This window comes from Panthera tigris, chromosome C2 (genome assembly GCF_018350195.1).
Source record: "Panthera tigris isolate Pti1 chromosome C2, P.tigris_Pti1_mat1.1, whole genome shotgun sequence".
Taxonomy (NCBI): Eukaryota; Metazoa; Chordata; class Mammalia; order Carnivora; family Felidae; genus Panthera; species Panthera tigris.
In genome coordinates, this window is record NC_056668.1 from 119892318 (window position 1) to 119919468 (window position 27151).

At 35.8% G+C, this 27151-nt stretch overlaps 2 protein-coding genes and 1 long non-coding RNA gene across 10 annotated transcripts in view; 1 reads left to right on the forward strand and 2 right to left on the reverse strand.

Annotated features, from left to right (window-relative positions):
• Positions 1-1124, reverse strand: part of TRPC1 (transient receptor potential cation channel subfamily C member 1) — a 64443-nt gene extending 63319 nt beyond the window's left edge. For 2 of the 6 annotated variants that reach the window (XM_042999034.1, XM_042999032.1), the window contains exon 1: positions 573-1124. In XM_042999034.1, the coding sequence (XP_042854968.1) occupies positions 573-747 (175 nt within the window). In that variant the 5' untranslated portion in view covers positions 748-1124. The remainder of the gene's footprint in view (positions 1-572) is intronic. The other 4 variants (XM_042999035.1, XM_042999033.1, XM_042999031.1 and 1 more) reach the window with 3 other exon arrangements.
• The window catches only part of LOC122242036, a 29213-nt gene continuing 3114 nt past the window's right edge, over positions 1053-27151 (forward strand). Inside the window, exons 1-2 of the long non-coding RNA XR_006222172.1 lie at positions 1053-1429; positions 21185-21312. This is a non-coding gene — a long non-coding RNA (uncharacterized LOC122242036). The remainder of the gene's footprint in view (positions 1430-21184; positions 21313-27151) is intronic.
• PLS1 (plastin 1) overlaps positions 5813-27151 on the reverse strand; it is a 122740-nt gene continuing 101401 nt past the window's right edge. For all 3 annotated transcript variants that reach the window (XM_042999038.1, XM_042999039.1, XM_007086336.3), the window contains exons 11-16: positions 22882-22960; positions 20191-20305; positions 14230-14363; positions 12933-13056; positions 6506-6630; positions 5813-6036 (exon numbers count right to left, since the gene is read on the reverse strand). In XM_042999038.1, coding sequence (XP_042854972.1) covers positions 5901-6036; positions 6506-6630; positions 12933-13056; positions 14230-14363; positions 20191-20305; positions 22882-22960 — 713 coding nt within the window. In that variant the 3' untranslated portion in view covers positions 5813-5900. The remainder of the gene's footprint in view (positions 6037-6505; positions 6631-12932; positions 13057-14229; positions 14364-20190; positions 20306-22881; positions 22961-27151) is intronic.

Below are 27151 nucleotides of genomic sequence, written 5' to 3' on the forward strand. Positions count from 1 at the left end.
TGCGTTTATCTCCCCCTAGGATATTGACATACCGAATGCCATTCAACAGTCCATGAACACCAAGGCACTGGGTGGCTGAAGCTAATTAATACAAGTATGGCTGAGAGCCCATAAACACGAGGAACCTTAAACAAGGTCATGGAATTTTCGGACTACAAGATCCAAAACTAGACAAACCCTCTGGGCTTCCAGAGAGAAAGAACAGAAGCCCCGAGAGGGAGACCAAGTCATTCAGGGGGTTAGTAGCAGAGGCGGGGGCTAAAACCCTAGGGTCTGGGTTCCCACATCGCTACCTAAATACGGAACCCCACAAAGGGAGGCCACGGCCAGAACCGCCGCCCCAGGTGCGGCGCTCGGAGGGCTGCTCGCCGGCTGCTCCCGCCCGCCAGCTCCACTCTCAGAGGCGGCGCCCGGCGGCCGGGGCGAGACAACGGACGGGGCGAGACAACGGACGCGGCGGGTACAGACGCTCGGCGCGTGAGGAAAGAGTGCCCCAAAGTGAGGCTGGGGAGAGGGCGAAGGGTGTGCAGGGCAGGGGCGCCCTGAAGTGGAGAAAGGGGCCTAGCTCTCACCCTTGTCGCACGCCAGCAAGAAAAGCTTCTCATTCAGGGTGTTCTCCTCCTTCACCTCCCGCACATCCTTCAGCGCCATCACTTCGTTCGGCGACGAAGAGGAGGATGGGGAGGAAGGTAGGGAGGAGGAGGAAGCGCCCGAGAGGTCCGTGCTCGGGTAGAGGGCCGCCATCATCGCGGCCCATGAAGGGGGCAGGCCAGGAGACGGAGGCGGGGCCCCCACCAGCCCCGACCCCGACCCCAGCCCCGCCCCAGGGCTGGAAAAGGGATGAGTCGTTCCCACAGCCGCCTCAGCGCGCGGCCCGTTGGCCCCAAAGGGCGTCGCCTCCCCTCGAAACCAGCACTCGCCCTCCACCGACAGCCCCAGATTGGTGGCGGCGCATGCGCGGCCCCGGGGCCAGCGCCCCCTCCCCAGCCTCCGGCGCCCGGGCCGAGCCGGTCCGCGCCCCTCCGGGGACGACAGAGTGGCGCGCGCCAGGGCGGCAGCCGAGCGCGGGGCCGTGCCAGGAGCCGCAGGGGCCGCGCTGGGGGCGGCCCGGCCCGGGAGGAGGATGAGAGATCTGTGGGAAAGGAGCTCCTAGAGCGATTCTGCGCACGTCGGGCTCCCGGGATGTGGGAACCGCCAGCCCAGCTGCGCCTGGAGATGTTCGCGACTCTCCTCACGTCATCTTCCGCTCCGCTATAGCGACGACAACGGGCCGTTTCGATGGTAGGCGGGGCCTGTTGTGGGGGCGGGGTCTATTGCGTCCCGCCCCCCGTTCCTCGTCTGCCAGCTGCGGCCTCTGAAGGCTTCTAATTGCTAAGGAAAAGGCGAAGCCCCCAGTGCGTCCTCCCCACACCTGGGTTTCTGATTTGAGGTAATTTACCGTCTCCTGCTGCACATAAATACGCATGGGTATGGTTAATTGAGCCTCTGACGACTTAACGTTTAGTCGACCCCGCCTATGGAATTGTCTGAATATTTCGTGTTTGGGTCCTCTGCCTGGCCACGCCACCAGACTTGACCTTGTCTGTGTGTTTGGGCTAGCTATACTCATTTCTAGACTATTTTTTAACAACTTGCCTGTGATATAAAATTGGCATAACATTCCTGATGGTATACCTTTATTCACATGTAATTCAAGTGTACCAACACGTAACCATTGGATAAGCATATTTTTAGGATCTCCTCTAATTACAGTCCTTCCAGAGGTTTGTCTTCACATTTATAAATTTGATTTTATAAATGTGTGTTGAGCAAAAGCTGACTGAAGCGCTAACTGAAATACTACGTACCTGAATAATTATCTTTAAAGCAAAGTTATTTAAAGCAGATTCGAGGCTGGGGGTGGGGGGCTGGCCTGGGTAGCTGTCTGTTAATCGTTGAGCGTCTGACTTCCGCTTAGGTCATGAGATCATGATCTCACTGTTGGTGGGTTTGAGCCCCAAGTCTGGCTTTGGGGTGACAGCGCCCAGCCTGCTTCGGATTCTATGTCTCCCTTTCTCTCTCTCTCTCTGTCCCTCCCCCACTCGTTCTACTCCCCGCCCCCCATCTCTCTCTCTCTCTCTGTCTCTCAAAGATAAACATTAAAAATTCTTCTTAAACTGCTTTGAAAAAGTAGATTTTTTCACCTTTAAAACTAGGGGGTAAAACTACAAATTATATCTCTCGAATAATTCTTATTGCTTCTCACAACAACTATACAAAAATCAAAAATGTGCCCTTGGTGCTTTAGGTTTTTAAAGCCAATACATAAATTTACTTCAGAATATCTTATATTTGAGGGAAGTACTTCCTATTCTATTCAGGTTGATTTGCTCTATATCTGTTCTTGTCAACACTACCAAATTTTCTAAATATAAATCTTTCTTACCATTCAAAGTCTTATTTAGATCTTCCCTAAGAGGCCCTAGGTAGATGACAAGATTGGCCACCTTTCCAAACATTGTCATGTGTTTACTCCAAAATGGCCGATTACCTATTGAATCATTTTAGCTTATCTCTATCACAAATCTCCCCCATTCTATACCGTTTCCAAGTTTGTATATTTGGTGGAATACCAAAATTTTTCAGTGTTAATTTGTGGCCACTGAACACAGAAATACATATGTGGGTTTATATATATGTGCTTACTTACACATTTTGTTTATATATGTCGTTACAGTCTTCATAGTCTAGTAAAATTTTTACTCAGTAGCAGAACAACTCTAACCCTGATCCATCCAAAAGTTCCAGAGTGTTGGAGGGTAAAAATTCAGATGGTTCAAAAGTACAAAAAACATTTTAATCTGGTCTTTTCAAGCTTCTGGGTTTGTGATTTCTCATCCATAAGAACTCTCACAGCAGCTGGATTAGTTTCTTAGATTCAGAGGAATTCCACCCTATGTTCATAGATAATCCTAGGAGGCAAAGTATTCGAGGATTTTTCCTTTTTCAAAGTAAGCCAGTATTGCAAATGCATTCTGTTCCTTAGAAAACTTTTTGAATCATCTCAGATGCAGCATATTTTTCTCTCTTGCCTCACTGGTACATATTTTATGCAGCATAAATTGGAGTATTTTAACATCCCCTATATGATGAGTTTATTGTGCATTGGTGATAGTAAGATCAATAACAGAGTTATGGGGAACAATGGCATGTAAGATTCAGAAGCAACACATTACTTAAAGCAATTCACCAACCTGCAGGTACAAAAGAAGAGCCAACAACTTCAGTTGGAGAAGAGAAAAATCCAGATTCAGAGCTGGTCTTAAAAGTAGGACAGACCAGGGGCGCCTGGGTGGCTCAGCCGGTTAAGCGTCCGACTTCGGCTCAGGTCATGATCTCATGGTCTGTGAGTTCGAGCCCCGAGTCGGGCTCTGTGCTGACAGCTCAGAGCCTGGAGCCTGCTTTAGATTCTGTGTCTCCCTCTCTCTCTGACCCTCCCCCATTCATGCTCTGTCTCTCTCTGTCTCAAGAATAAACATTAAAAAAAATTAAAAAAAAATTAAAAAGTAGGACAGATCCTATCTACGTCTCCAAACTCTGTGCCTCTCCCTCACTCTTCTTAGGCCATATTTACCTATTTCTTTTCCTTAAATGCCTACGACTTTTCCTGGCTCAGAGCCTTTGTATTTTGTTCCCTCTGCTGAACATGTATCACCTGTCTCCTCCTCATTCCTATTTCAGTCAATATCACATCCTCACAGAGACCATTCCTGAGCATCCAAACTAAAGTCTTCACCCCCATTCCCAAGTCAGTCTCTATCACATTACTATTTTATTTACCCTACTGCATTTTATCACTACCTAAAATTCCTATTTATTATCTCTCTCCACTCGGATGCAAGATTTATGAAGTCAGGAAACTGTCTATATTTTTCTCAGCTGAATCCCCATATTTCTAGCATTTTACCTGATTCATAACAAATGTATATTAATGAACTGGTTACCTCAAATTATTTCAGTACAAACTAAATTGTAGTAATAATGCAGTTTTCTTTACTAAAAAACTTCATATTAAAGAACCAGAAGGCAGTATGATTTGGTAAAAAAAAACAAAAACAAAAACAAAACAGAGAACCACCTTCATTCCCCCAAAAAAATCTAATACAAATTTTATTTTACTAATTAAAAAAAGTTATTTTCTTTTCTTGAAAATAAACTTATGATAGATTAATTTTCAAGATTGTATATTCTTTAAATGAAATAAACACTGACACATTTGTACATACACAGAATTTTTATTATTTTAGGAGAAAAAGAACACTCTAAAGTGCCAAATCTCATGTAAATCAGATAACTTAGTAAATATAATGGTGAAAAAAATCAAAAGGGAAAACATTAATTAATTTCTTAGAGCAAGAACATATCTTAATCTTCATGTAAGAAAACAATCACTAAAATATAAAAGGAAAGGAAATCTCTTTTGTAGAAGAATATATTTCAAAGTTCCACTTGTTGATTTCATTTAAAAAATTCTATTCTAAACACATGAGTAGTCTCACTCTTACCAACATGTATGGTTTTCAATGGTAGAAGAGGGATTTAGACTACTCATTCACACTGAGACAAAGTGACAGCATTTCTGTTGCAAAGCAGTATTGCTCACTTACACTAACAGTGGAAGATGGAGAAAATAGATTTCTGAATTCAATTTTTAGCAGCAGAATCTGTCTACTGATAAAAATTCACACAAAAATAGGTCTGAAGGTTAGTTGTTCCCAAGTAACACAAGCAGTAACCAAACACTGCCAATTTGTAGGAGGCTGTGGAAAAAACATTTGAAAATACTCTATGTTCAATATTAGCTTTGTGTTACTTTCTACTAAAGATATTCAGTGGGCATATTCTAAATTAGGGCTTCCTATAGATCAAAATTAACATGTGTAATATGAAGCTAACAGTATAGTGTCAACATGTCTTGAGATGTTCTAGCCAATTTTTTGCTATAAATACGTGGAAGAAGTCAGTTGGAAAATAACTGTATGCACATCCAAAATGAATATTTCTAAAAGAAATCTTCATGTACCAGATATCTACATAATGACAAGTGTTACACACATCGTGGGACTACAATAAACACTTAATGGTTGGCTGACTGACTAGTTTTATATACCATTTAAGAAAACCTGGGTAATTCAGATGCAAAAAATACATATGTACACAGATCTTTCTGTAATAACAATCTACCAACATATATGCTGCATGTCATAGTTAAAGTTCTATTACCAAACTAGCATATGTAGTATCTACAATTAAAATTAAGTTTTAAGTAAAAAGCTCCTGCTACTTCTACAAGAGAATGTACTTTGGGGTTTCTTCAAGAGTTAGTTCTCATATATAAAAAAGTTTAATGTTAATGAACAATACTTGTCACTTAAAAATTTGAGACCATATAGAAATTTACAGAAAAGTTAAGGTTCATATAGTTGGAGGAAAAAATAAAATAAACTGGATTATGACTTTGAATACATTTATGATCAAAATTAACACACACACACACGCACCCACAAACAAAACACAGCAGGACCTGCAAAAAATTTTTGTATTGATCTTTTTGAACCATGAGAAACAATGAATTAGTCTTGCTTTTAATAAGACTTTCAGGAAATGAAAATAATTTAATTATGAAATATCGACTTGATAATGAACATATCAGTATCTACTGGTAAATTAACTGTGTTATCCAAAAAGGTTGAAAGATTCTAACCAGTAGAAACAAGATATTTAATTCATTAATGAATTATACAACTATTTTAAGCATACAAATAATCTCTGGTTTTATACCCACTACATTTCAGAAATCTGTAAACTGTGAGGCATTCAATGTGTTTAATGTGGCAGAAAGTCATATTAAATGTTTCTCATTATTTTATTCTATTCAGTCCTTTTCCCATTAAGCATGCAAACACGGTCATAACCATCTTTGGTTTCACTTCTACGAGGTCATCAGGTAAGGCATATATCCGGGCACCAATCTTTCGAGCAACTGAAATGGCGTATCTTCAAACGACAAGAAAAATATCTTAGTATTTGTTATCTACTATGTTCTCACTTAATATATGTTAATAAAAGAATGAAATATTTTGATAAGATTAACTTTACAAGAATGTTAAGTTTGAAAGTCTTTAATCATATTCCCCATTTAAGTTGTACTTAAAAATGTTATAAAGACATAGTAACCTTATGTGTAAGGATTTAAGAAATTAAAGAGCCACTGTGTTAAACCATAAAAGGCAGGGCGCCTGGGTGGATCAGTTGGATCAGTGCCCAAATCTTGATTTCGGCTCAGGTCACAATCCCAGGATCATGGGATTGAGCCCCAACATCAGGGTCCATGATGAGTGCAAAGCCTGCTTGGGATTCTCTCTCTCCCTTGGCCCCTGTCCCTCTACCCGCCCCCCGCTCTCAAACTAATAACTAACTAAATAAACAAACACACAAGCCAACCAACCAACCATAAAAGGCTTACTTAGCATTGTTTAGCTTGTCTTCTTCAGATAAGTCTTCTCTCTTGATCATTTCTTGACGAACTGCATTTGGTGCGATGGCATCTATTAAGTCTAGGACAGGTAAGCTTGTGCTGATAGATTTGTCCTAGAAAATAAAGAATTGATGAATATTCATAAACATCTTACTTTTAATTTTCCTAAATGGCAGACCAGGTCATAACCATATAACTGAGAGCAACATAAATTTTCTTGATACTGAACGTTCAGCTTTTCTGCAAACAGCACACATCATAAACCATTTAAAATATGCTTTTCCTTCAGTCTTTACAGAGCTTACATGTAGAGTTGTCACCATATCCAAATAAGGCTTGCAGATGTGACAGTTCCTAAAGTATGCTAACTACAGTATCCATTCTGCAAAAAATAAACAACTTTTGAAAGGGAATAGGAGATGAATTTTAAATTAATAGTTTTGCAAGTTCTAGTAATATATATGTCTTAGACCATGAATTCCTAAGTCTTCACTTAAAATTCAGAAACAAAACTGAAAATAGTCGTGGAAAGGAACTAACATTTACAAAGGCATTATTCTTGTTGCTTTACATGTTCAGCTTGTTTAATTCTCCTAACAGCCTGATAATAAAGAAATTATAATCTCTCTTAGAGAGGAATTAAATGTAGTTCACAGAGCTCAAGTGACTTGTTTACACAACCAGTAAGTACAAAACCAATAACCGAACCCATGACTGTCTGACTCTAATGCCCAAGATTCTCTCCATTTTTGAAGTTACCTCCAAGGTGAACTAAAAATGAACAACTGAATTCTAGTGGATAGATTACTGCAGTTCAAATCAGAAATCCTGGTCAATTGATTTTACCACTTACCAGTACTTGAAAAAAAAATTACTTGTTCTGTGTCTCAGCTTGAATAGTGGCCACTGTTGCTTGCTTACCCAGAATTTACTCATTCCTTACTACTTTCTCCATCCTAACAGAACCCACATCCATACCTCCCTCACATGGACATGTGCTTCAAGGAAAGCTGACCCAATCCACAGCTCCAAGGGTGATCCTGAATTAGTCTAGGCCATGCATTCTGGGGGTAGGGTAATAAACTTACTCTTTTTTATGTATAAAGCATAAAGTGTATAAACATACAGTAATATCTATGGCATTAAAATTTCATGGGGAGGAGTATTTAGGGAGAAAACGTCTAAAAAGACTCCTTAGATTAACAAAAACACTAGTCTGAACCAAATAGAGTAATCTCATCTTATTAGCACAGTGATTTAATTTGGGCCTAATTTAATTTCATGTGAGGCCCTTGCTATTTTCTGGAAGAGCTATGGAAAACCAGAAACCTTCCTCTTGGATGTGAATGAGAGGATGAAACCTTTGTCACAACCAGCAGTTATCCTATAACCAAGTGGAAAACCAGCTTTGGGTGAAATTGGCACTGTAAATGGCAAAGCAGAGATGGACAAAAACCTCAGTCCTACATGAAATTCTTCAAATACTGGCTCAACCAACCCTGAAATCTACGATACCTCTGGATTTCTGCTACTCTGTACCTTTCCTTTTGGTTTAAACCACTTTAAATTGGGTTTCTGTTACCTGAAGTCAAAAGCAAGCACCATTGCTTGCTAGGTGTTTGCTAGGCAGCATCCTAATCGCCGCCAAGAGACTGTCACAGGATTCTTGGGACTATTAATATAAGTGAAATCATCTACTATAGTTCCTAGACAAATTAATAAATTTTTTGAAAAAAAACAATTTGAAGCCATGTGAAGAAGGCTACTTTTTTGGGCCCTGATCTATGAGCCACTACATTTATTAATTTTAGAAAAATTTATATTGTTTACTTTCAGGAATGTTCTGTTTTGTGAAACAGATTTTTTTTGGGGGGGGGAATAGAAGTAGAGGGGTAAAAATAATTAGGGTCCTTAAATCTATTTGATGCTGGTAATCTGGATCTGGTTTTTTTGGCATCTTCCTTATTTCTGAAAATTTTTCCTATTTTTGCCTCAATGTGTGGTCTGCAGGCCACCTACATGAAAACCACCTGACACGCTGTTAAAAGCACAAATTTATTCCTATACTCAAATTAATGAGTCAGGTTATCTGTGGATGGGGTTAGGAATCTACATTTTTAATACGATTTCTAGATGACTCTAATGTACACCATTATTCTTCCTAAAATTAAACTTAACATTTATGTCATTCTATAATAAATTTTAATTTTCTGTGTACTTCCTTTTCATATAATATTTCTATGATGATTCAAAAACAGACAATTGGTTTAACTGTGCTGTATTTTGATTAGTTATTTACATATGTGTGAGGTTTTTTGTAAGATTGGGGAAAATTATTTTGTTCTTTTGTTTTTTCAGCTTCATTGAAGTATAATTACCAAATAAAATTGTAAGACATTTAAAGTGTACATCCTGAATATTTGATATACCTATATGTTGTGAAAGGATTACTCCCATTAGTTAATTAACACATCAATCACCTACATATATGTGTGTGTGTGTGTGTGTGTATTTTTTTTTTGTAAAAACATTTAATTTCTATTCTAGCAAATTTCAATTATACTATATAGTGTTAACTATAGTCACCATGTAATACATAAGATCCTCAGACTTTACTCATAGCTGAAAGTATATAATATTTTGTGGTATTTTATTTTATTTTATTTTTTATTTTATTTTGTGGTATTTTAAACATTTCTTCACTTAGATGTAAGGAAACAATGTTTTCATCTATTTCCTTATGGGAAAAACTTTATTGAATTGAATGAAAGATTTAAGTTTCAAGGGTTATATTGGATCCCTTATCTTCCTATTTCCAAGAAAACAGGCCTATCTTTCAACTCTTCTGATCTGTGTATTATCAGTAAAAGACATTTTACTTTTGCAAAGGGGACAGGGCCTATAGTAAAATCCTCAGTTTAGCATATACATTTTCATCATCTTTCCTTAAGTTATTATAAATAAATTACATAAGCAAAAATGTCTAGACTCTCAAAGACAGCCTAGAGTTTGGCTTGATTTTCAAGATAATGAATTGTATCTTAATGTGATACACATTACTATTAGAACATTGCATGTCATTGTTCTTTCTGTCATTATTGAAAATAGAAGTGCAAACACAGTGATGTGGCAGCCAGAGTTCTCGAAATAGCTCAACAGGAAACTCTCCACATATGATGCCCTTTATATATTGCCATACCAGTAGTGTAGTAAACCCTTTTACTGAGCCCTTAATATGTACCAGGTATTGTTGAGCTCTTTATATTCGTTAACTTATTTAGTCTGACACAAACTCAGAAGATAGGTATTATTAATATCTCCATTTTAAATATGGGGAAACTGAGGAATAGAGAAATTAATAACCTGCCCACAGTCACAAAGACACTGAATGGTGAGCCAGAAGTAAATTCAATTTTATTCATCAAGAGGTGTAGTCCAGCTGTTAGTATAAACTACTAAGGTTTTTACGAAACACATGCCCTCTCATGTTCTCCTTACTCCCCTGGTTTTTATAGTATTGCTGACACCCCACACAGTGATTCCTGTTTTCTTATTTGCTTTCTTTACTGAACAGTGAGCACTTTGAGGGCATTATGTAGTCACAGTGACTAGCAAAGCACCTACTACAGGGTAAGCTTTGAATATTTATGAGATGAATGAGCAGTGTGTCACACAACTAATAAGTATCTGAGCTGAAGTCAAATCCAGGGTCATACAACTCTAAAGCCTGGCTTTCAACCTGCAGTTAGATCTGGAAATGAAATCCAGCTTTTCTGCTCAATAGTTGTATGACCGTGGGCAAGTTGTTTAACTTTTCTAAAGTTCTCCTTTTTGCTTATAGAATTATTGAGAGAATTAAAAGAAACTGTGTAAAGTGCTTAGCATGGTGACATAGAGCACTCACTGGTAATTATGATTATTGTTATGGCTGATATTCCACTTACTTATCTTCTTTTATTTGTATTTTATTTTAATTCCAGTGTAGTTTGACACAGTGTTATATTAGTTTCAGGTGTGCAATATAGTGATTCAATAATTCCACATATTACTCAGTGTTCGTACACTTCCTTATCTTCCTGCTGAGGGAAAATTACTTTGCAACTGAAAAGGGTAAATTTGTCTTTTCTAAAATTTCTCAGTATAGCGCTGCCTTGATTATAATTAATAGATTCTTATGAGTACCATTTATGGTAGCCTTCAAATATAATGTCTTCTACAGTTGGAAAAAAAAAAAAAGCCTCCCCACCCCAACTATTTTTTAGCATTTGCTGCCACATTTCTTAACTACAGTCTCTTTAAAGGTTTTATTATTGAGCATCTACTAAATAAATGCCAAGCACATTTGCATTATGTTTCTGTTACCTCGGATCTAAGTACAACTCTCAAGTTTGCCTCTGTGAGTTCTCTCCCTTAAAGGATCTGTGTACTCACATTTTTCAACTATCTCTTCTATTCAACTGATCACCAAGTCTATATTCCCAGTTTTAATATTTCCTTTCATCCAGCTTATTTCCTGAACATTACTTCAAATTCAACAAGCTTAAAATTGAACTCATCACCTTTTCCAGAAAGCAACTGTACCTCCTGACATTCCCATTTGTTAGTGTTACCTGTTTCTCAATTACCCAGGCCTAAAACATCAAGTTTTAACTCCTCTCTCTCCTGTGCTTCCTTAAATCAAGAAGCCAAATCCTACCTGTTCTTTTGCAATAGATAACAAATAGCAAATAACTATCTATTCTTAACATTCCCAGTGCCCACCCTCAACTCCAATCAGATTTTTATCATTTCACACCTGCTTCAGCTTCTTAGGCATTGTCCTAGCATTTACACCTTTCTTAGTCTAATCCATCCTGCCCACCACATTCAGAAGAGTATTTCTAAAAACAGTCACTTTTCTTACATTAGTCCTTATACCAGTACACTTTTATTAAGGCCAGACTCCCCCACAATCTTGACTCAGACTATATCCAGCACTACTCCCTTAGGAACCATCCTCTCCAGCCAAACTATTTCTCCTAACCTTTGAGTTGCCTTTGTTCAAGATGGACCTTCTTCTAGCTTGTTATGAAAATGCCAATTATGAAAATTTTGTTCTTCAAATAAATGGTGAACACTATGAGGGACAAATTAATTTGTTATATTCTGTATCTTTTTCTTTACCTATAAATGTTACTTAATAGTAAAAGCTTAATAAGTATTTGTTTCTAAATATTTTATTATTGTATTTGATTTAATTATATACATGCTTATTTTTCATCAACTAATGTACAATGTGTAAAATTTCATTACAACAACTTTGATAACTATCAATTAGAGAATTTTATACGTCCCCTTTCCTGTTTTACATTTTTAAGTTGTAATTTATGCCTAAAATATATAAAAACATATCATGGACTGAAAATTCTTGTGTTTTTTTTTTTAACAAGCAACAACAAAAACTCAAAGTCATTAGTTCCTTCCAAGATGGCAAAAAGAGAAACACACTTGAATTAGGACTCAGGTAACATCTCTGACTTATTCTAGTTGTCATGTTAAAATCCCTTTGGGGCTCACTATTTAGTAAAGATTGAATTTATCAATTTCTGAAATTTTTTCTGCTCTAAAATGTTGTTAAGCATATAGAACAAAGCCAAAGAAAAAATTAAAGATGGATAGATAACTCTTAGGAGAGCTTAGGGTTTCATCTGTTTGCACTCTTAATCACTAAAAAAAAATTTGCTGATTTTTCACATATTTTTCACATAATAAAAGCACAAACACAAGGCTCACTGAATGAATGTATACAAGCAGACATGCTTAGTTGTAGCTAACATCACCTTGCATGCAAAAGCGAAACACAATGGAAATGCATGAAAATTAGTGGGTATATATGTACAGATTACGTTTTAAGTGCTTTATGAATCATCCACAAATGCTCAAAAGTGAGTGTTAAGTGCCATTATGAAGCCAGATGACAAGATATTTTTTTTCCTACCAGTTTTCTCAATTCCCACTTGAATCGGTTTGGCTGGCTCTGTTATGCCTTGGAAATGATGTCAATACAATTCTGAGACTGCTGCTAGGGAGCACAAAACATTATAGGTCCTATATAAACAATGGTTTTTTTATCTTTCTTTTTCATTTGACAATTGGGTTTTTTGGCTCTATTCTATTTTTTTAAGATTAGATGACCAGAGTTGATAATATTAATCTGCATTTATACTCAATAGGACAACCAGTCAAAAATATAAGAGTTCAAACTATACTTTTGCTTTACACATGCCAAATAACTAGCAGGCCTAAGTTCATAAATTGTGTTTCTGAGATATAATGTTAATGTAATTCTGAGTCTAAACCAATGTAATTTCTAATAAAAATTCCTTCCTACACTTACTTTCTTACAAAAACAAAATTTTAAATAGCTTTTGATTACCTTGAAGCTGGAAATAGAAGTATGTTTTTTTGCACTTTTAAGAGTCTGATTGACCCATTTAATAATAATTTCATCATTTACTTTTTCACCTTCTCCAAGATCTGACAACACATTCAATGTGTACCTATAACAGAAAAGATGTACATTTGACAGGGAAAGGGGAGAGAAAAGAGGTGAAATTTGCTCTCACATCATTTATATCAACATTTAAATATTTAAGAAACATTTTGGTTCTAATAAATATTTCTAATTTTACTCTGCTATTTGCACTTAGTCCCATTCTAAAGTTACAAAGCTCAGTAATCAGAAACAAAAACTACCATATGGTATTTTTAAAAAAACAACCCCTAACAAAGCAGTTTTTAAGAGGAATTAATAAAAGTGATTAGTTTTAGAGACTGACCCACTTAAAAAAATTTTTTTTTTAATTTATTTATTTTTGAGAGAGAGAGAGAGAAACAGAGCTTAAGTGGGGCAGGGGCATGAAGAGAGGGAGGCACAGAAACCAAAGCAGGCTCCAAACTCTGAGCTGTCAGCACAGAGCCCAACGTGGGACTCGAACCCACAGACTGCAAAATCATGAACTGAGACGAAGTCACACACTTAACCGACTGAGCCACCCAGGCACCCCTAGATTGACCCACTTTTATTTCATTTTATTTATTAAAAAAAACCTTTTTAATGTTTATTTTTGAGAGAGAGAGAAAGAGACAGAACATGATGGGGGGAGGGGCAGAGAGAGAGGGAGACACAAAAACGGAAGCAGGCTTGAGGCTCTGAGCTGTCAGCACAGAGCCCCAGGTGGGGCTCGAGCCCACAAACCGTGAAATCATGACCTGAGCCACAGTTGCACATTTAACAGATGGAACCATACAGGCGCTCCTAGACTGAACCACTTTTAAACAAAATATATTATCAACAGTAAGTCATTTAAAAATATATTTTGCATTGTATATTTCTTGTTTGTTACTCTTTTTTAAAATGTTTATTTATTTTTGAGAGAAAGAGAGCATGCAAACATGCAGAGGGGGAGAGGGGTAGAAGGAGAGGTAGAGAGAGAATCCCAAGTGGGCTCCAGGCTGTTAGTACGGAGCCCAGTGCAGGGCTGGATCTCATGAACCAGGACATCATGACCTGAGCCGAAATCAAGAGTCAGCTGCTTAACCGCCTGAGCCACCCACTTAATTGACTGAACCACCCAGGCCCCCCTGTTTTTTATTCTTCAAAAATAGATAAAATACTAGTTCATATGACTTGTTGAAGGAAAAAGTGTTGCTATAAACATATCAGCTTTTACCTTCTCATCAGCTGCCATACCAATGCCAGAGTAAGTGTTGCATTCCCTTCATTTAGGTCCTGCCCAGCAATGCCAACCAAGGAGAATTTAGCCTTATTCTTCCCAAGCTCCACTGCATAGTTACAGTTTTCGATCTACAAATAATAAGTAAAAGTTTTAGTATAAAAACGGGTTTTAAAACTATATCTCTTGAATATGCTAGCCTTGTTCAGTTATCTGAAAAATAATTATGAAGATATCTTTAGTTTATATGACAGAATATCATTTCATAATAACACTGAAATTAAGGAAATAATTATTATTCCCATTTTATAACTATTCCCATTTTATAGCTGAAGATATCAGAGCTCTGAGGAGTATGCATTTTTTTAAAATACAAGGAGACAATAATTTTCAATTCTTTCTTTTTCCTAGTAATCATACTATAGATTTAGTCTACGTAATAAGAAATGTATGCTATAGAAATGCACAGAATTAAAAAGAAATTGGATAGATTCCTAATTTGTAGAAAATAGCATCAAAGTCCTGATTATGTAACAGTGTGAACAGGAGGGAGAAAAACCAACATATTTGCCACTGATACCTGTTTCATCGGGAGAATTTTCTAGCAAATTATAATAATAATCACTTAGGTGTAAAATGTGTTTCAATGAAGGGCCGTCTGTTTTATAGTTAGTTTGACCAAAATTCTTAAGGGAAATGATGGGGAGAAGGGTGCTCAGGGTTACTAGAGGCCTAACATGTTGATTCGACCACAATAAAAGGGTACCTGGAAATGGATGTTACCATTAGGGAAAAGATGTGTTCTATTTTCTGGCAACAGTTGATTCCAAATTGGCAAAACCTCTAAGATCTGGAGAGGTACCAACTAGAGAAAGAGTAAGAAATGCAGCTTTCCTATGTTTATGGTACTACTAAAGACTCTTAAAATGGATCTGCTCTCTGAGGATGTAAATATAGAAAGTTAAGAGCACTGGGCCAAGAACTGAGCCTTGGAAATTCCAGAGGTGTCAGGCTAACACATGAAGAACCTGTGAGAGGTAAGAATAAACACAAAGAAAGCAAGAAAAAATTGGAGAGTGCAGTTTCATGGAGTTAAGGGGAGAAATGATTACCAAGCACTTCAAATGCTTTAGAAACATGAATCTTAGATCATTGGGAAAATGAGAAAAATTACACAATAGGATACAGGGTTCCAAGTGAAAAGAAATACTGAAGAAATAATGAAAAAAGACTATTTAAGTGGCACAACTTTATGAACTTTACAAATGAAGTAAAGTGATGTCTGCTGATGAATGCCCAAAGTCTATAAAATTAGACCCTGTGAGACTGTTAAAAACTGAGAACAAACTGAGGGTTGATGGGGGGTGGGAGGGAGGGGAGGGTGGGTGATGGGTATTGAGGAGGGCACCTTTTGGGATGAGCACTGGGTGTTGTATGGAAACCAATTTGACAATAAATTTCATATATTAAAAAAATAATAATAAAATAAAAAAATAAAAGTAAAAAAAAAATTAGACTCTGTGATACTTTGTTGGGTAGGTACTCCTTCATTTTTTAAACATTTTAAATTTATTACAGGTGTTATGTTTCATTCTATAAGTAGCTAGTATATGGTGAAAGGAAGAATTTTACATAATCACTTGTGACGTCGCATATTTAAAATTCCAGATAAAATGAGTAGTTTGTTTTCCTGTTATATTTTGCATCTGCTTACTCCTAAAGAAACTAGAAAAAGAACAAACATCATAGTTAATAGAAAGAATGAAAATAACCAATTTGACAATAAATTTCATATATTAAAAAAAAAGAATGAAAATAATAAATATCAGAACAGAAATAAATGATATAAGAGAATAAAAACAAAAATAGAAAAGATCAAAGAAACCAAGAGTTGGTCTTTGAAAAGGTAAACACAATTGATAAACCTTAATCCAGACTCTTCAAAAGAGAGAGGAACCAAATAAATAAAGCCAGAAATCAAAGAGAAATAATAACTGACACCACAGAAACACAAAGGATTGTAAGAGACAACTACATAAATCATATGCCAAAAAATTGAACAACCTAGAAAAAATGGATAAATTCCTAGAAATATACAATCTTATATAAACTGAATCAGGAAGAATTCTGAACAAATCAGTTAGTAGTAATAAAATTAAATCAGTAATCAAAAATCCCCCAACAAACAAAAGTCCAGGACCAGATGGATTCACAGGTGAATTCTACCAAACATTTAAAGAAGAGTAATACCTATTTTTCCCAAACTATTCCAAAAAAAAAAAAAAAAAAAATAGAAAAATACAGGAAATAACAAGTGTTGGTTAGGATGTGGAAAAATAGCAATGTTTGTACACAGTCGGTGGGAATGTAAATTGGTGCAGCCACTGTGGAAAATAAGTATGGAGGGTCTTCAAAATATTAAAAATATAAACACCATACAATCCAATAATTCCATTACTGGTATTTACACAAAGACAATGAAAACACCAATTCAAAAAGATCTATGCACTCTTATGTTTATTACAGTTATTATTTACAAAAGCCAAGATATGGAAGTGCCCATCAGTAGATGGTACAAAGAAGATGTGGTACCTATATACAATGGGATATTAGCCATAAAAAAGAATGAGATCTTGCCTTCTGCGACAATATGGACAGACCTAGAGGGTATTATGCTAAATGAAATAAGTCAGCCAGAGAAGACAAATATGATCTCACATATATTTAGACTCTAAAAAACAAGTGAGCAAAAACAAACAAAATAAATGCAAAAACAAAATAAATACAGAGAACTGGTGGTTGTACAGGGGAGGAGGGGGATGGATAAAAAGGGTTAAAGAGAGTAGGTAATACAGGCTTCCTGTTATGGAATGAACTGGTCACCGGGATGAAAGATACAGTATAGGGAATATAATTAATGGGACTGTAATAGCATTGTATGGTGATAGATGGCAATTATACTTGTGGTGAGCATAGTATAGTTGTCTAATCATTATGTTGTACACCTAAAACTACTGTAACATTGTGTGTCAACTATACTTCAATTTAAAAAAAAAAATTGCACCTGACATTTTGATTTTGAAACATTACATAAAATTAGTTAACAAAATTTTCTGAATTCTACTCACAAAAGAATTACAGGCAAATCAAATAACATGTTAACTGTAGGTGGTCCAATCCCTAGAAATACTGAAAAATATAAATATAAATCTCTTATAATTACACTACCCATTTACTTCACTATTATGATATAGTCCCTTTAACAAATAATTTAATTATAAAGTCTATACATACATAGTCATTCTAGAGATTTGAAGAATAGAAGTCCTTTTTGAATGTGTGTGTGTATTTTAAACAAATTTGATTCCTATGTATATATGCAATTTTGTATCCTGTTCATTTCCATGTCACTATTATTAAAACACTAAAAATACTACTACTTTTTAATGGTATATTTTACTTCATCATGTGGGTTTTCTAGTTTTTTTTTTTTTCTCTATAAACATTGCTAAGATAAGCAATTTGGTATACAACTTCTGGTCTGACTGATTATTTCATTAGAAAAGATAATAAGAAGTGAAACCATTAAGTCAAAGGACTTTTTTGGAGATAGCGATCAGTATTACCAAACTGATTCTAGAAAAGTTATATAAATGTAATACTTTCTCTAATATTGGATGCAATGTAATCCAATTGTTTATTTGAATTGCATTTTTAAAAAAATGTTTATTTTTGAGAGAGACAGAGCATGAGCGGGGGAGGGGCAGAGAGAGAAGGAGACACAGAATCTGAAGCAGGCTCCAGGCTCTAAGCTGTCAGCACAGAGCCCAACTCTAGGCTCAAACCCACGAACCTACAGGACCATGACCTGAGCTGAAATCGGATGTTTAGACTGAGCTACCCAGGTGCCCATGAAATTGCATTTCTTTATTGCAGGTACAAAGTTTTCATAAGTGTATTATCCATCATTCTTTTTCTGTGAACTGTTCATTCACATTGTTCAAGTTCACATTTTGCTATTACAATTTTAGTAATAGCAATTGAGTTTCAGTAATTAATTTGTATGGACTACTTACATGTTAAGAATATTAACTACTTACCATAGTTGTTGCAAATAATTTACCAAGTTTATTGTTTTTAATTATGATGTTTATTTTTGCACAGATGTTTTAAATTTATATGTAATCTATTATATCAATTTTTTGTAGTTTTTTAAATCATTCCAAGAGTAATCATTTTTTTATTACATTTAATCCTTTAATTGTTTACCTTAATCCATTTGGAATTCATTCTGTTTGGTTAATGGTGAAGACCACTTTTTCCCCTAACAAAGTAGTTAACTAGTTGTTCTGGCATCATTTTTTGGGTGATCTTTCCTTTCCCTATTATCAAATTTAGCAAGAATCTTGTCATATATTAAGTTCTTATATTTTAGGTTTCTAGACTACTCTATTCTGTTTCATTCTTATATATGTATTAAACTATTTCAGTTATTTTAGCTTTATAATAAAATTATATATTTTTTCTAACACCTCCTGCCTCAATATTCTCAGAAAATGTTCTTGATGTTTTGGGCCTGTTTCTTCTTGCATCGGAATTTTAGAATAACTTTATCAATCCCAACCTGCAACACACGTATATATCCCCATATATACACAAAAGGAGACTTAATGGAATTCTAACTGGAATTATTTTCCACCTATAAATTAATTTGCAAAAATGTAATATCTTCATAAGATTTAATGTTTCTATACAGGAGTATGGTTATATTTCCATTTATTCAACTAGAGATAGTTTTTAAATCATGAGGATGCAGATCAGTTTCAAAATAGCCATACTGATAAATTATAGCAATGTGAGTTCATAATTTGTATTATGTATTCAAATTATTCATACTTTAAAAGATAAAGTTAAAATACAAAAATTTTAAAGTCCTACATAATTTTACTTTAGAAAGCAAATAATCCTGATACAGATGTTAAAAAGGAAAAGCAAAAACAAAACTAAAGTTGAATATTAAAGCAGCAATTCAAGAGGACAGACATGAACATGAAGGACACCACATATCCCCTATTTGAGGAAGAATACTGGAAGACAACCACTTCTCTTTATCATTCATCTGCCACTGATAGTCTCCCACCGACTGTAATCAAGTCACTGTCCTGCCCAAAAATGTTTAATCGCTTCCTATTGTTTCTAGTGTAAAGCACAAGCTCAAGGTTCTCAACATCTGGCTCCAATCAAAATTTTTAGTGTTCATACTTCTTACCTATCGGAATCCTCTGTTATAGCCAACCTATTCTCCCCAATTCCCAGAAACGCATTTTATATTTTCCCATCACTATTCCTTTTCCTCATCCTCAGCCCCTCTCCAGTTCCCTTCTCACAAAATTCTATCCATTTCTCAAACTCGTATCTCAGATTACACCTCCTGCATGAAGCTTCTCATAATAAGCGTGGCCTGTGGCCTTTTCTTCCTTAGAACTCATATTTACTTCTATGTATTCTGCACTATATTGTAGTTGTTTACACACATATCTAATTTTTTAGGCTTCTTGAGGACCATGCCTTGTATTATTCTGTACCCTACACTGCACTGTACAGGTAGTAGGTAATCAATAAATATCTGTTGAAAGATATTAACAAAATAACCAGTAAAGATTTAGCAAGTTCTGATGTTTATAAAACAGGAATGCACTTATGATGTACCTCAAAGAACATTACGTACTATAACCTGTTAAAGATAAAAACAGTAAAAGTGTCTGGCTGAGAGAATTGTCTTCATCTTTCCACACATTTATTAAAGCACACTTATAAAAGGCCTAGTAAGCTTAACACATTTTGGGTTGAATCAGAGTCATGGAGACAGACCACAAATTACCAAGCTTTATGAAACTCCAAATCCTCTGGTTTATATTAGAACAATAATAACACATATTTGGTGATTATCTCATTCACCTTCTTCATGTTCCCTCCAAGAGCAGGATAAGGAGGTTTGTTGACATGGCTCCAGTCGACTGGCACACGGATCATTTCATAGAGCTGAAAGATCACTAAAGCATCTGCAAGGTCACTAAAACAAGAGGAAAAGATGACGAAGGAGGAGGAATTTTATTAAGCACAATGGAGATAGGCTTAGGTCTTCAAAAATACAACAGGGTCATTTAATGCTTAAAAAAAATGACAGGATGTATCATATAACCCAGAACTTCTAATCTAGGAATCTGTCCAAAATTTTTTCTAAATGTTTACAAAGATACATGTACAAAGACATTCATTGCGACAGTATTCATACATTTGGAAGCAACTTAAATGCCTGGCAATAGCGGGCTGTTGAATAAACTATCCATACTATTGACTCCTGGACCACCATGAAAAATAAGGTATATCTCTATGTATGGACATGAAAAGTTTTACAAGACATATTATATTCAAAAAAGCAAGTGGCAGAACACTACATGCAGTTTACTATGTATAAAATTTATTTTCAAAATCGAGAGTATTTAAGTATCTATATGTGCTATGGACTGTTAATAGCAATTACCTCTGGGCAGGAAAAAAGGAATAGAGGAGATATAAAGAAAGTATCAGCATGTTTTATTTTATTCTACATACATACTTCCTGAAACTTGTACAGTGAGAATAAGTGCATGTATTACATATGATTTTCAAAACTTTTTAAAAATTCATAAAAATCGCAATAGCTACAAAGTAGGCAGCTGTTCACGTTAAATAATGAAGGTTAAGAGGAAAGAATTTATGAGCAAGTAGGCGTTCTTAAAGTAAGAATAGTAGTATTTTGGATTCAGAAAAACACATTCTTCTGAAGTGCTCAAAGTATATCCGTTGAGTCTGTTTTCAATTCTGTATGCTAAGGATGTAAAGAAACAGCAATTGATTTTTTTAAATTGCTAGCTCTATGATGTATTGCATGGCTTTTCTCCCTCAACAGCTTGTTCATGGAGTTGTTTTGCTAAGATTCATATGACAGTTTACTTTGCAACTCTGAGCACACACCTATGGCAATGAAGGGGACTGGGCTCTGTGCTGAATGATGGAAGAATAAAGTCTATTATGAAGGTAATTAAGAGCTGACTGGGATATTTATAAAAGCGCACGGAAAATTTTGTATTAAAAAAATTTCTAAAGGGGCACCTGGTTGGCTCAGCCAGTTAAGCACCAACTCTTGATTTTGGCTCAGGTCATGATCTCACAGTTCATGAGTTTGAGCCTCACATTGGTCTCTACACTGACAATGCACAGTCTGCTTGGGATTCTCTCTCTCCCTCTCTCTCTGCCTCTCCCCTGCTCACACTCTCTCTCAAAATAAACAAACATTTAAAAAAAAAAGCTTTTTAAAAATAAATAAATTACTAAAGTATTTGTATTGGTTCTGGACTCTCCTCTATTTCATGAATTTTTCTTTTTTACTTTAAATGAATTCATATTTCTATTTAGTATGGTATCATTATTCATATTTTGCAAATAGGGAAACTGAAGCCCAGACAGTTTGAAATGATTTCCAGAGAATTCAAGATGCTTTCCTGAACCAACTTTTTAAAGTTTATTTATTTATTGAGAGAGAGAGAGAGAGAGAACAAGTAGGGGAGCAGCAGAGAGAATGGGAGAGAGAATCCCAAGCAGGTTCTGTGCTGTCAGCAGGGAGCCCAATGTGGGGCTCGATCCTACAAACTGTGAGATCACATGACCTGAACCAAAATCAAGAGTCAGATGCTCAACCAACTGAGCCACCCAGGCAACCCTCTTTTGCATTTTTAAAGGCAGGCTGGTAGATCCTATAATAAAGAAAGAAGAAAGGTTTCCTCTTATCCAAACCTAGAAAGACACATTGTTAGCACTACCAGAGAGTGTGGGAAATGATTCAGTAAAATATTTTCTTAGTCCTACCAATGTTGATAATGTGTTGTCACTTTTGAAGAAGAAAAGACAAGATAAATTACAATTACTCATAACAAGTTATTTCTATAAATTAAATAAAAATATACACAACAAATTACAGAATAATTGAGGTAGATTTTGGCAAAAATAGAAAGTGAATTATAGTTAAAAATACTGATATAATGATAAGAACAATTTGTAAAACATCACTATTCTGTTACAGTTGAAATAATTTATTATTTTTCTCCTTTTAAAGTTTATTTATTTATTTTGAGACAGAGAGAGTACAAGCCAAGAGAAGAGAGAGGGAGAGAGGGAATCCCAGACAGACTCCACACTGTCAGCATGGAGCCCGATATGGGGCTGGAACTCACAAACCGTGAGATCATGACCTGAGCTAAAATCAAGAGTGGGATGCTTAACCGACTGAGACACATGGGCATCCCTGAAACAATTTATTATTTTTCTCATCAATAATTATGAAAGAGTAAGATGGATTATCTTTACCAAAGGTAAAGTTGGTTGCTTATGTCATCAAAAATTATAACCAATATTGTCATATTCTGGTCTTTTTAAAATAATACTTTCTTCAAATATCCATCGTATTGCCAATCCCTAGCATTCTGAATTTCTAAATGTTGGTTAAAATTCTCGTGATCTTTAGAAAATGTTCTAATGTAAACATACCTGTGGTTTGAAACTAGAAAAGTTGGACTCTGGCCATTAAGCTAAACACAATAAAATATTTACCTGTACAAATGATTAATATATGGGTTGACCCCCAGGGAATTCATCCAGTTCCGAAACGTCCTCTCTTCCTTGCTCTCTCCTAGAGTAGACACAATTTCATACTGATGATTCAGGACAAAAGGCATCAAAGAATATGTTTTAAACCATCCCAGCAGGTTCAAACTAGCAATACATATTTTGCTGTGGTTTCTGTGATACTACAATTTCTTGGGAGTTAGGGGAGGGGGAACCTCTTATTGCCAAAGTCCCTTTTTGCCCTCTGTCTAGAATTCCATTTGCTCTAAATTTCTCTATCTAGAGTCCTAACTTGATGTCTGTGAACTACTGAGTTATGGGTTTCTCTGTCCAGAAAGTAACAGAGAAACTTACATGGTCATATCTGTAGTTATTATATGCAAAAAGAATTGGCTAAAAATTAATGAAACAAAATCTTTTAGCAGTCAAGGCAACATAGCAGTCAAGGCAACAAAAGCTATGCCTTTCCCAATGCAGTGTTTCCAAATTTATATAGGTTTTGGTTTTACACAGAGAAGTTTCTGGACACACAAACCTACATTTTCATCACAACAAACAGCAATAAAGGGGAGAGGCAATTACAGATAATATAAAAATAAGCAGTGAAGTGGGATCCTGGGTGGCTCAGTCAGTTGAGCATCCAACACTTGATTTCGGCTCAGGTCATGGGATCACACCCTGTGCTGAGCGTGGAGCCTGCTTAGATTCTCTCTCTCTCTCTCTCTCTCTCTCTCTCTGCCCCTCTCCCCCACTGGCACATGCTCACTCGCTCTCTCTCAAATAAAAAATTAAATTAAAAAAATAAGCAATGAAGGGATATAACTATTTTACAGGCTTACTGAGTTATTTTAGATTGTCACTACTGAAATTACATGAGGGGCACAGCCCCACACACAGGGTGCTAAGAGAAAGACATCATAGTTAAGTCCCTAGGTCTCAAAGATCACCTCAGTAAGAAACTCCAGCAGGCACTGTTATTTAACCTGTGATTACCTAACCTCCCTGATCATCCCCTTCATAGCAGTGCTCATACCATCTATAAGGAAAACATGAGCTATAGTGTACCACAAAGCGGGCAGACAGCAAGATGGACTCTCCCTGCCATGTCTACACGCTAGTCATCCCCTTAGATTACAAACAGTCCTAAGTGACTATCTGCAATATTATTTGCTTTCAGCAAAGGTAGGGGACAATGCAATGGTCTAACCTGCATCTCATCACTCCTGAAAAGCTAGAACATTTACACCTCTCATCACCTCTAAACCATAGGCAAGTTCAGGTCACTCTCCAGACTTTGACTCATGTGGGATTCCCAGGATGATTTGGCATTCTACATCTATAACTGTCTCAGCTTCAGGGCCCATTCCAGTAGAGCCATCCCTGCAGTCATCTTCAGACTAAGTGCCACAGACAGTACAAACCTGCATACCCAGAAGAGCAACCAAACCTTGTAAATTCTAAAAGATTCTGGGTTGTTTTTTTGTTGTTTTTGTTTTTGTTTTTGTTTTTTTGTGACAGCTGTTCAGGAAATAATCTGTCCACTGTATTTTTATTTGATTTTCTACGTTAATACCTAACAGCTTTCCCAGAATCTACTTTAATTCTTGCCCTATTAAATGATATAGCCATATAATTTCTTAAATTTTGTCTTCTCTGGCCTGCATAAAAGGTAACTGGCCAGTCTGTTGTATCTGCCACTATCACTTTATGATAAATAACCTATGTGAAAATTTTTTTAAAAAGTTAACCAAGTTAAACTAAATATTCCCAGACACCATGCTTGCCTGCTTATAGGAGTTATTAAACAACTGCAAATTAAGTATCTGACTTTCCCTAAAGCGACATAAATATAAACATACCATCATCAACAGTTTGATACATGTGACTTGGATTTACCTTGTAGTTTACCTTTCTTTATTACAATCTATAATAGATTTCTTTCTAGTAATTAGAGGATTTTTGCATTATTTCCTTCTAGGAAAATCCAAGTTCTGTTTTAAAATTACAAACATTGATAGTATAACAACAGTCTAATTTTCAATTGAAACAATATGCAAACTCTGCTGAACCTGATAATACAGCAAATAATATTAAAAAGACACTCATATTTTGACTGAGTTCTGAAACTGTTATAAGCTTCAGGGGTTTGTATTTCTTCCCACTGTTCTCTACTAATTATAGTTATTATTTTAATTTCTTATGCCTGGAAAGTAAAATAGATTATATATGTGAGCATTTATTTATCTAATACCATTTCCAGTTGTCTTGGTAAATAAATGCTCAAAGCCAGAAGCACTATGCATTTGTGCAAGAGCCATGGTAAAGCATTACAAAAACATATGTATTCCAGATTGTAAGGGTTGTCTGTATTGCAGACAACTAAAGCAATCTTAGAAGTAAAATCTTAATTGCTGATATAAAAGATAGAAAGAACTATAAGACATTTCATTTTCAGGGTCAAACTTATCTGCAATTGAAAAAGTTTCAGAAAAACATAATATATTACAAGCAGACTAAGAGGAAAGAAAAGGAACTAACATATATTTAACACTCACTAAATGTGCTAAGTGATATGTTAAGTGTTTTCCTCTTCCCAACCTGACTATTACTGAGCACATACTGTATGCTCAATCCTTTCATTCATGAAAGGTCATTTTAACCTGCTCTGTAATTCTTCAAAATTAGTATTATTAATCTGTTTTTACAGATGAAAAAACCAAGGCTGACAGAAGTCACTCGGATACTAAATGGTGGACCCATAGTTTGAACAAAGTGTAATTCAATGGCCTATATATTTTCTATCACCACCAATGGATTCTGAGATTCAGAATTTGGCTCAATTTAATGTGAAGTTTTTATATTTAGTTGGGCTTTTAATTTTCTCAATTCCATACAAAGTTCTTTGCCAATGAGGACATACTAATATATGAATATGGGATGTGATAAGGTCAAGCTTCAAATTTCATAAGGATCTATAAAAACAAATTTATAGAGGAAAAATTCCAATGACAGTCGAAGTCACATACATTTTTGGCAAATGTATCAGGATATACATATGTTATAAATAAAGATGATTGATAAATATTTCCCATAGTATCTTCTTATATAAATAAATACTAATGGAAATATTTAGCAATCCTATTCACACTGAAAAATTCCAAAAGCATGCTGAACACTAGCAAAAGAATTCAAACATGACAAATAGGAAAGCGAGCAAGTTGGAAAAGATATCTAGCAAGAATTCAGTGACTATAAAAAGCAGATCATATTTAATATGCCACTCTAAACAATGCCTTCTATTGTAAGATACAGAGGGATTTTGAAATTTTCCAGACTTATAAAAACTTAGCAGTCTTCCTTTTTATTTAATTTTTTTAAAGTTCTAATCCCTCACCCTAAATGTCTCTGCTGAAAGATATACACTTTTATCTATGCTCCCTCTCAAGTACAAATCTATGTAAAGAATATAGTCTTTATTTTACGGACCTCAGGAAGAGTGAACTGAATTAATCATATTCCTCAAAGAATATATTTATTAAATCTGAAACTTTTTTCATTAATCAAAAACATGTAATTATAAAGCATCAAGGAAATTGGACCTCTGGTTGCAGCAGTCAGAGAAGAACATGAAACTGATTTCTCAGTCTATCTCCCCAGGGAGGGAAGGGAGTACGGTGGGCAACGTGAGAGAATGAGCACTGCAACATCGAATTCTCCCCACCAAGAATCCCTACTTGAAGACTGCCTTCTCCAAACCAGGGCAACTAGTGAGAATATTTTAGAATCAGTCCCTAGCTCTGAATGTTGCCATTGTTTTTACCTTTAGTTCTGATACTACTGTGGGTTTGGGTGTATCTGTGAGAGTGTGAGAATGAGAGAAGAAGAGAAGAGAGGCTAGGAAACAAAGATGGGGACAAAGAACTAGATGGTGAGAATGTTTTTGTTGTTATGATTCATATACTATAAGCTTCAATGACATTCAAGAAATGTACCATAGCTAAATAATACCAAAAAAAATGTTATAGAACCTAAATAGATCCTTTCAAAGATTACTTGTGTTGAAAGGTAAGTTTGTTTATTCACGGGAGAGGGATAAAGGCTTTACATCATGAAATCCAATTGTCAAAACTGATTTTAAATGTATTTACAACTATAATATCCCAGCATTATAGAAGGCAAATTCGGTGGAGAGTTTACATAATCAAACCTTGCTCTGATATTCTAAGTAAGTTTCATTTGTGTTTCTTCCTTGTCA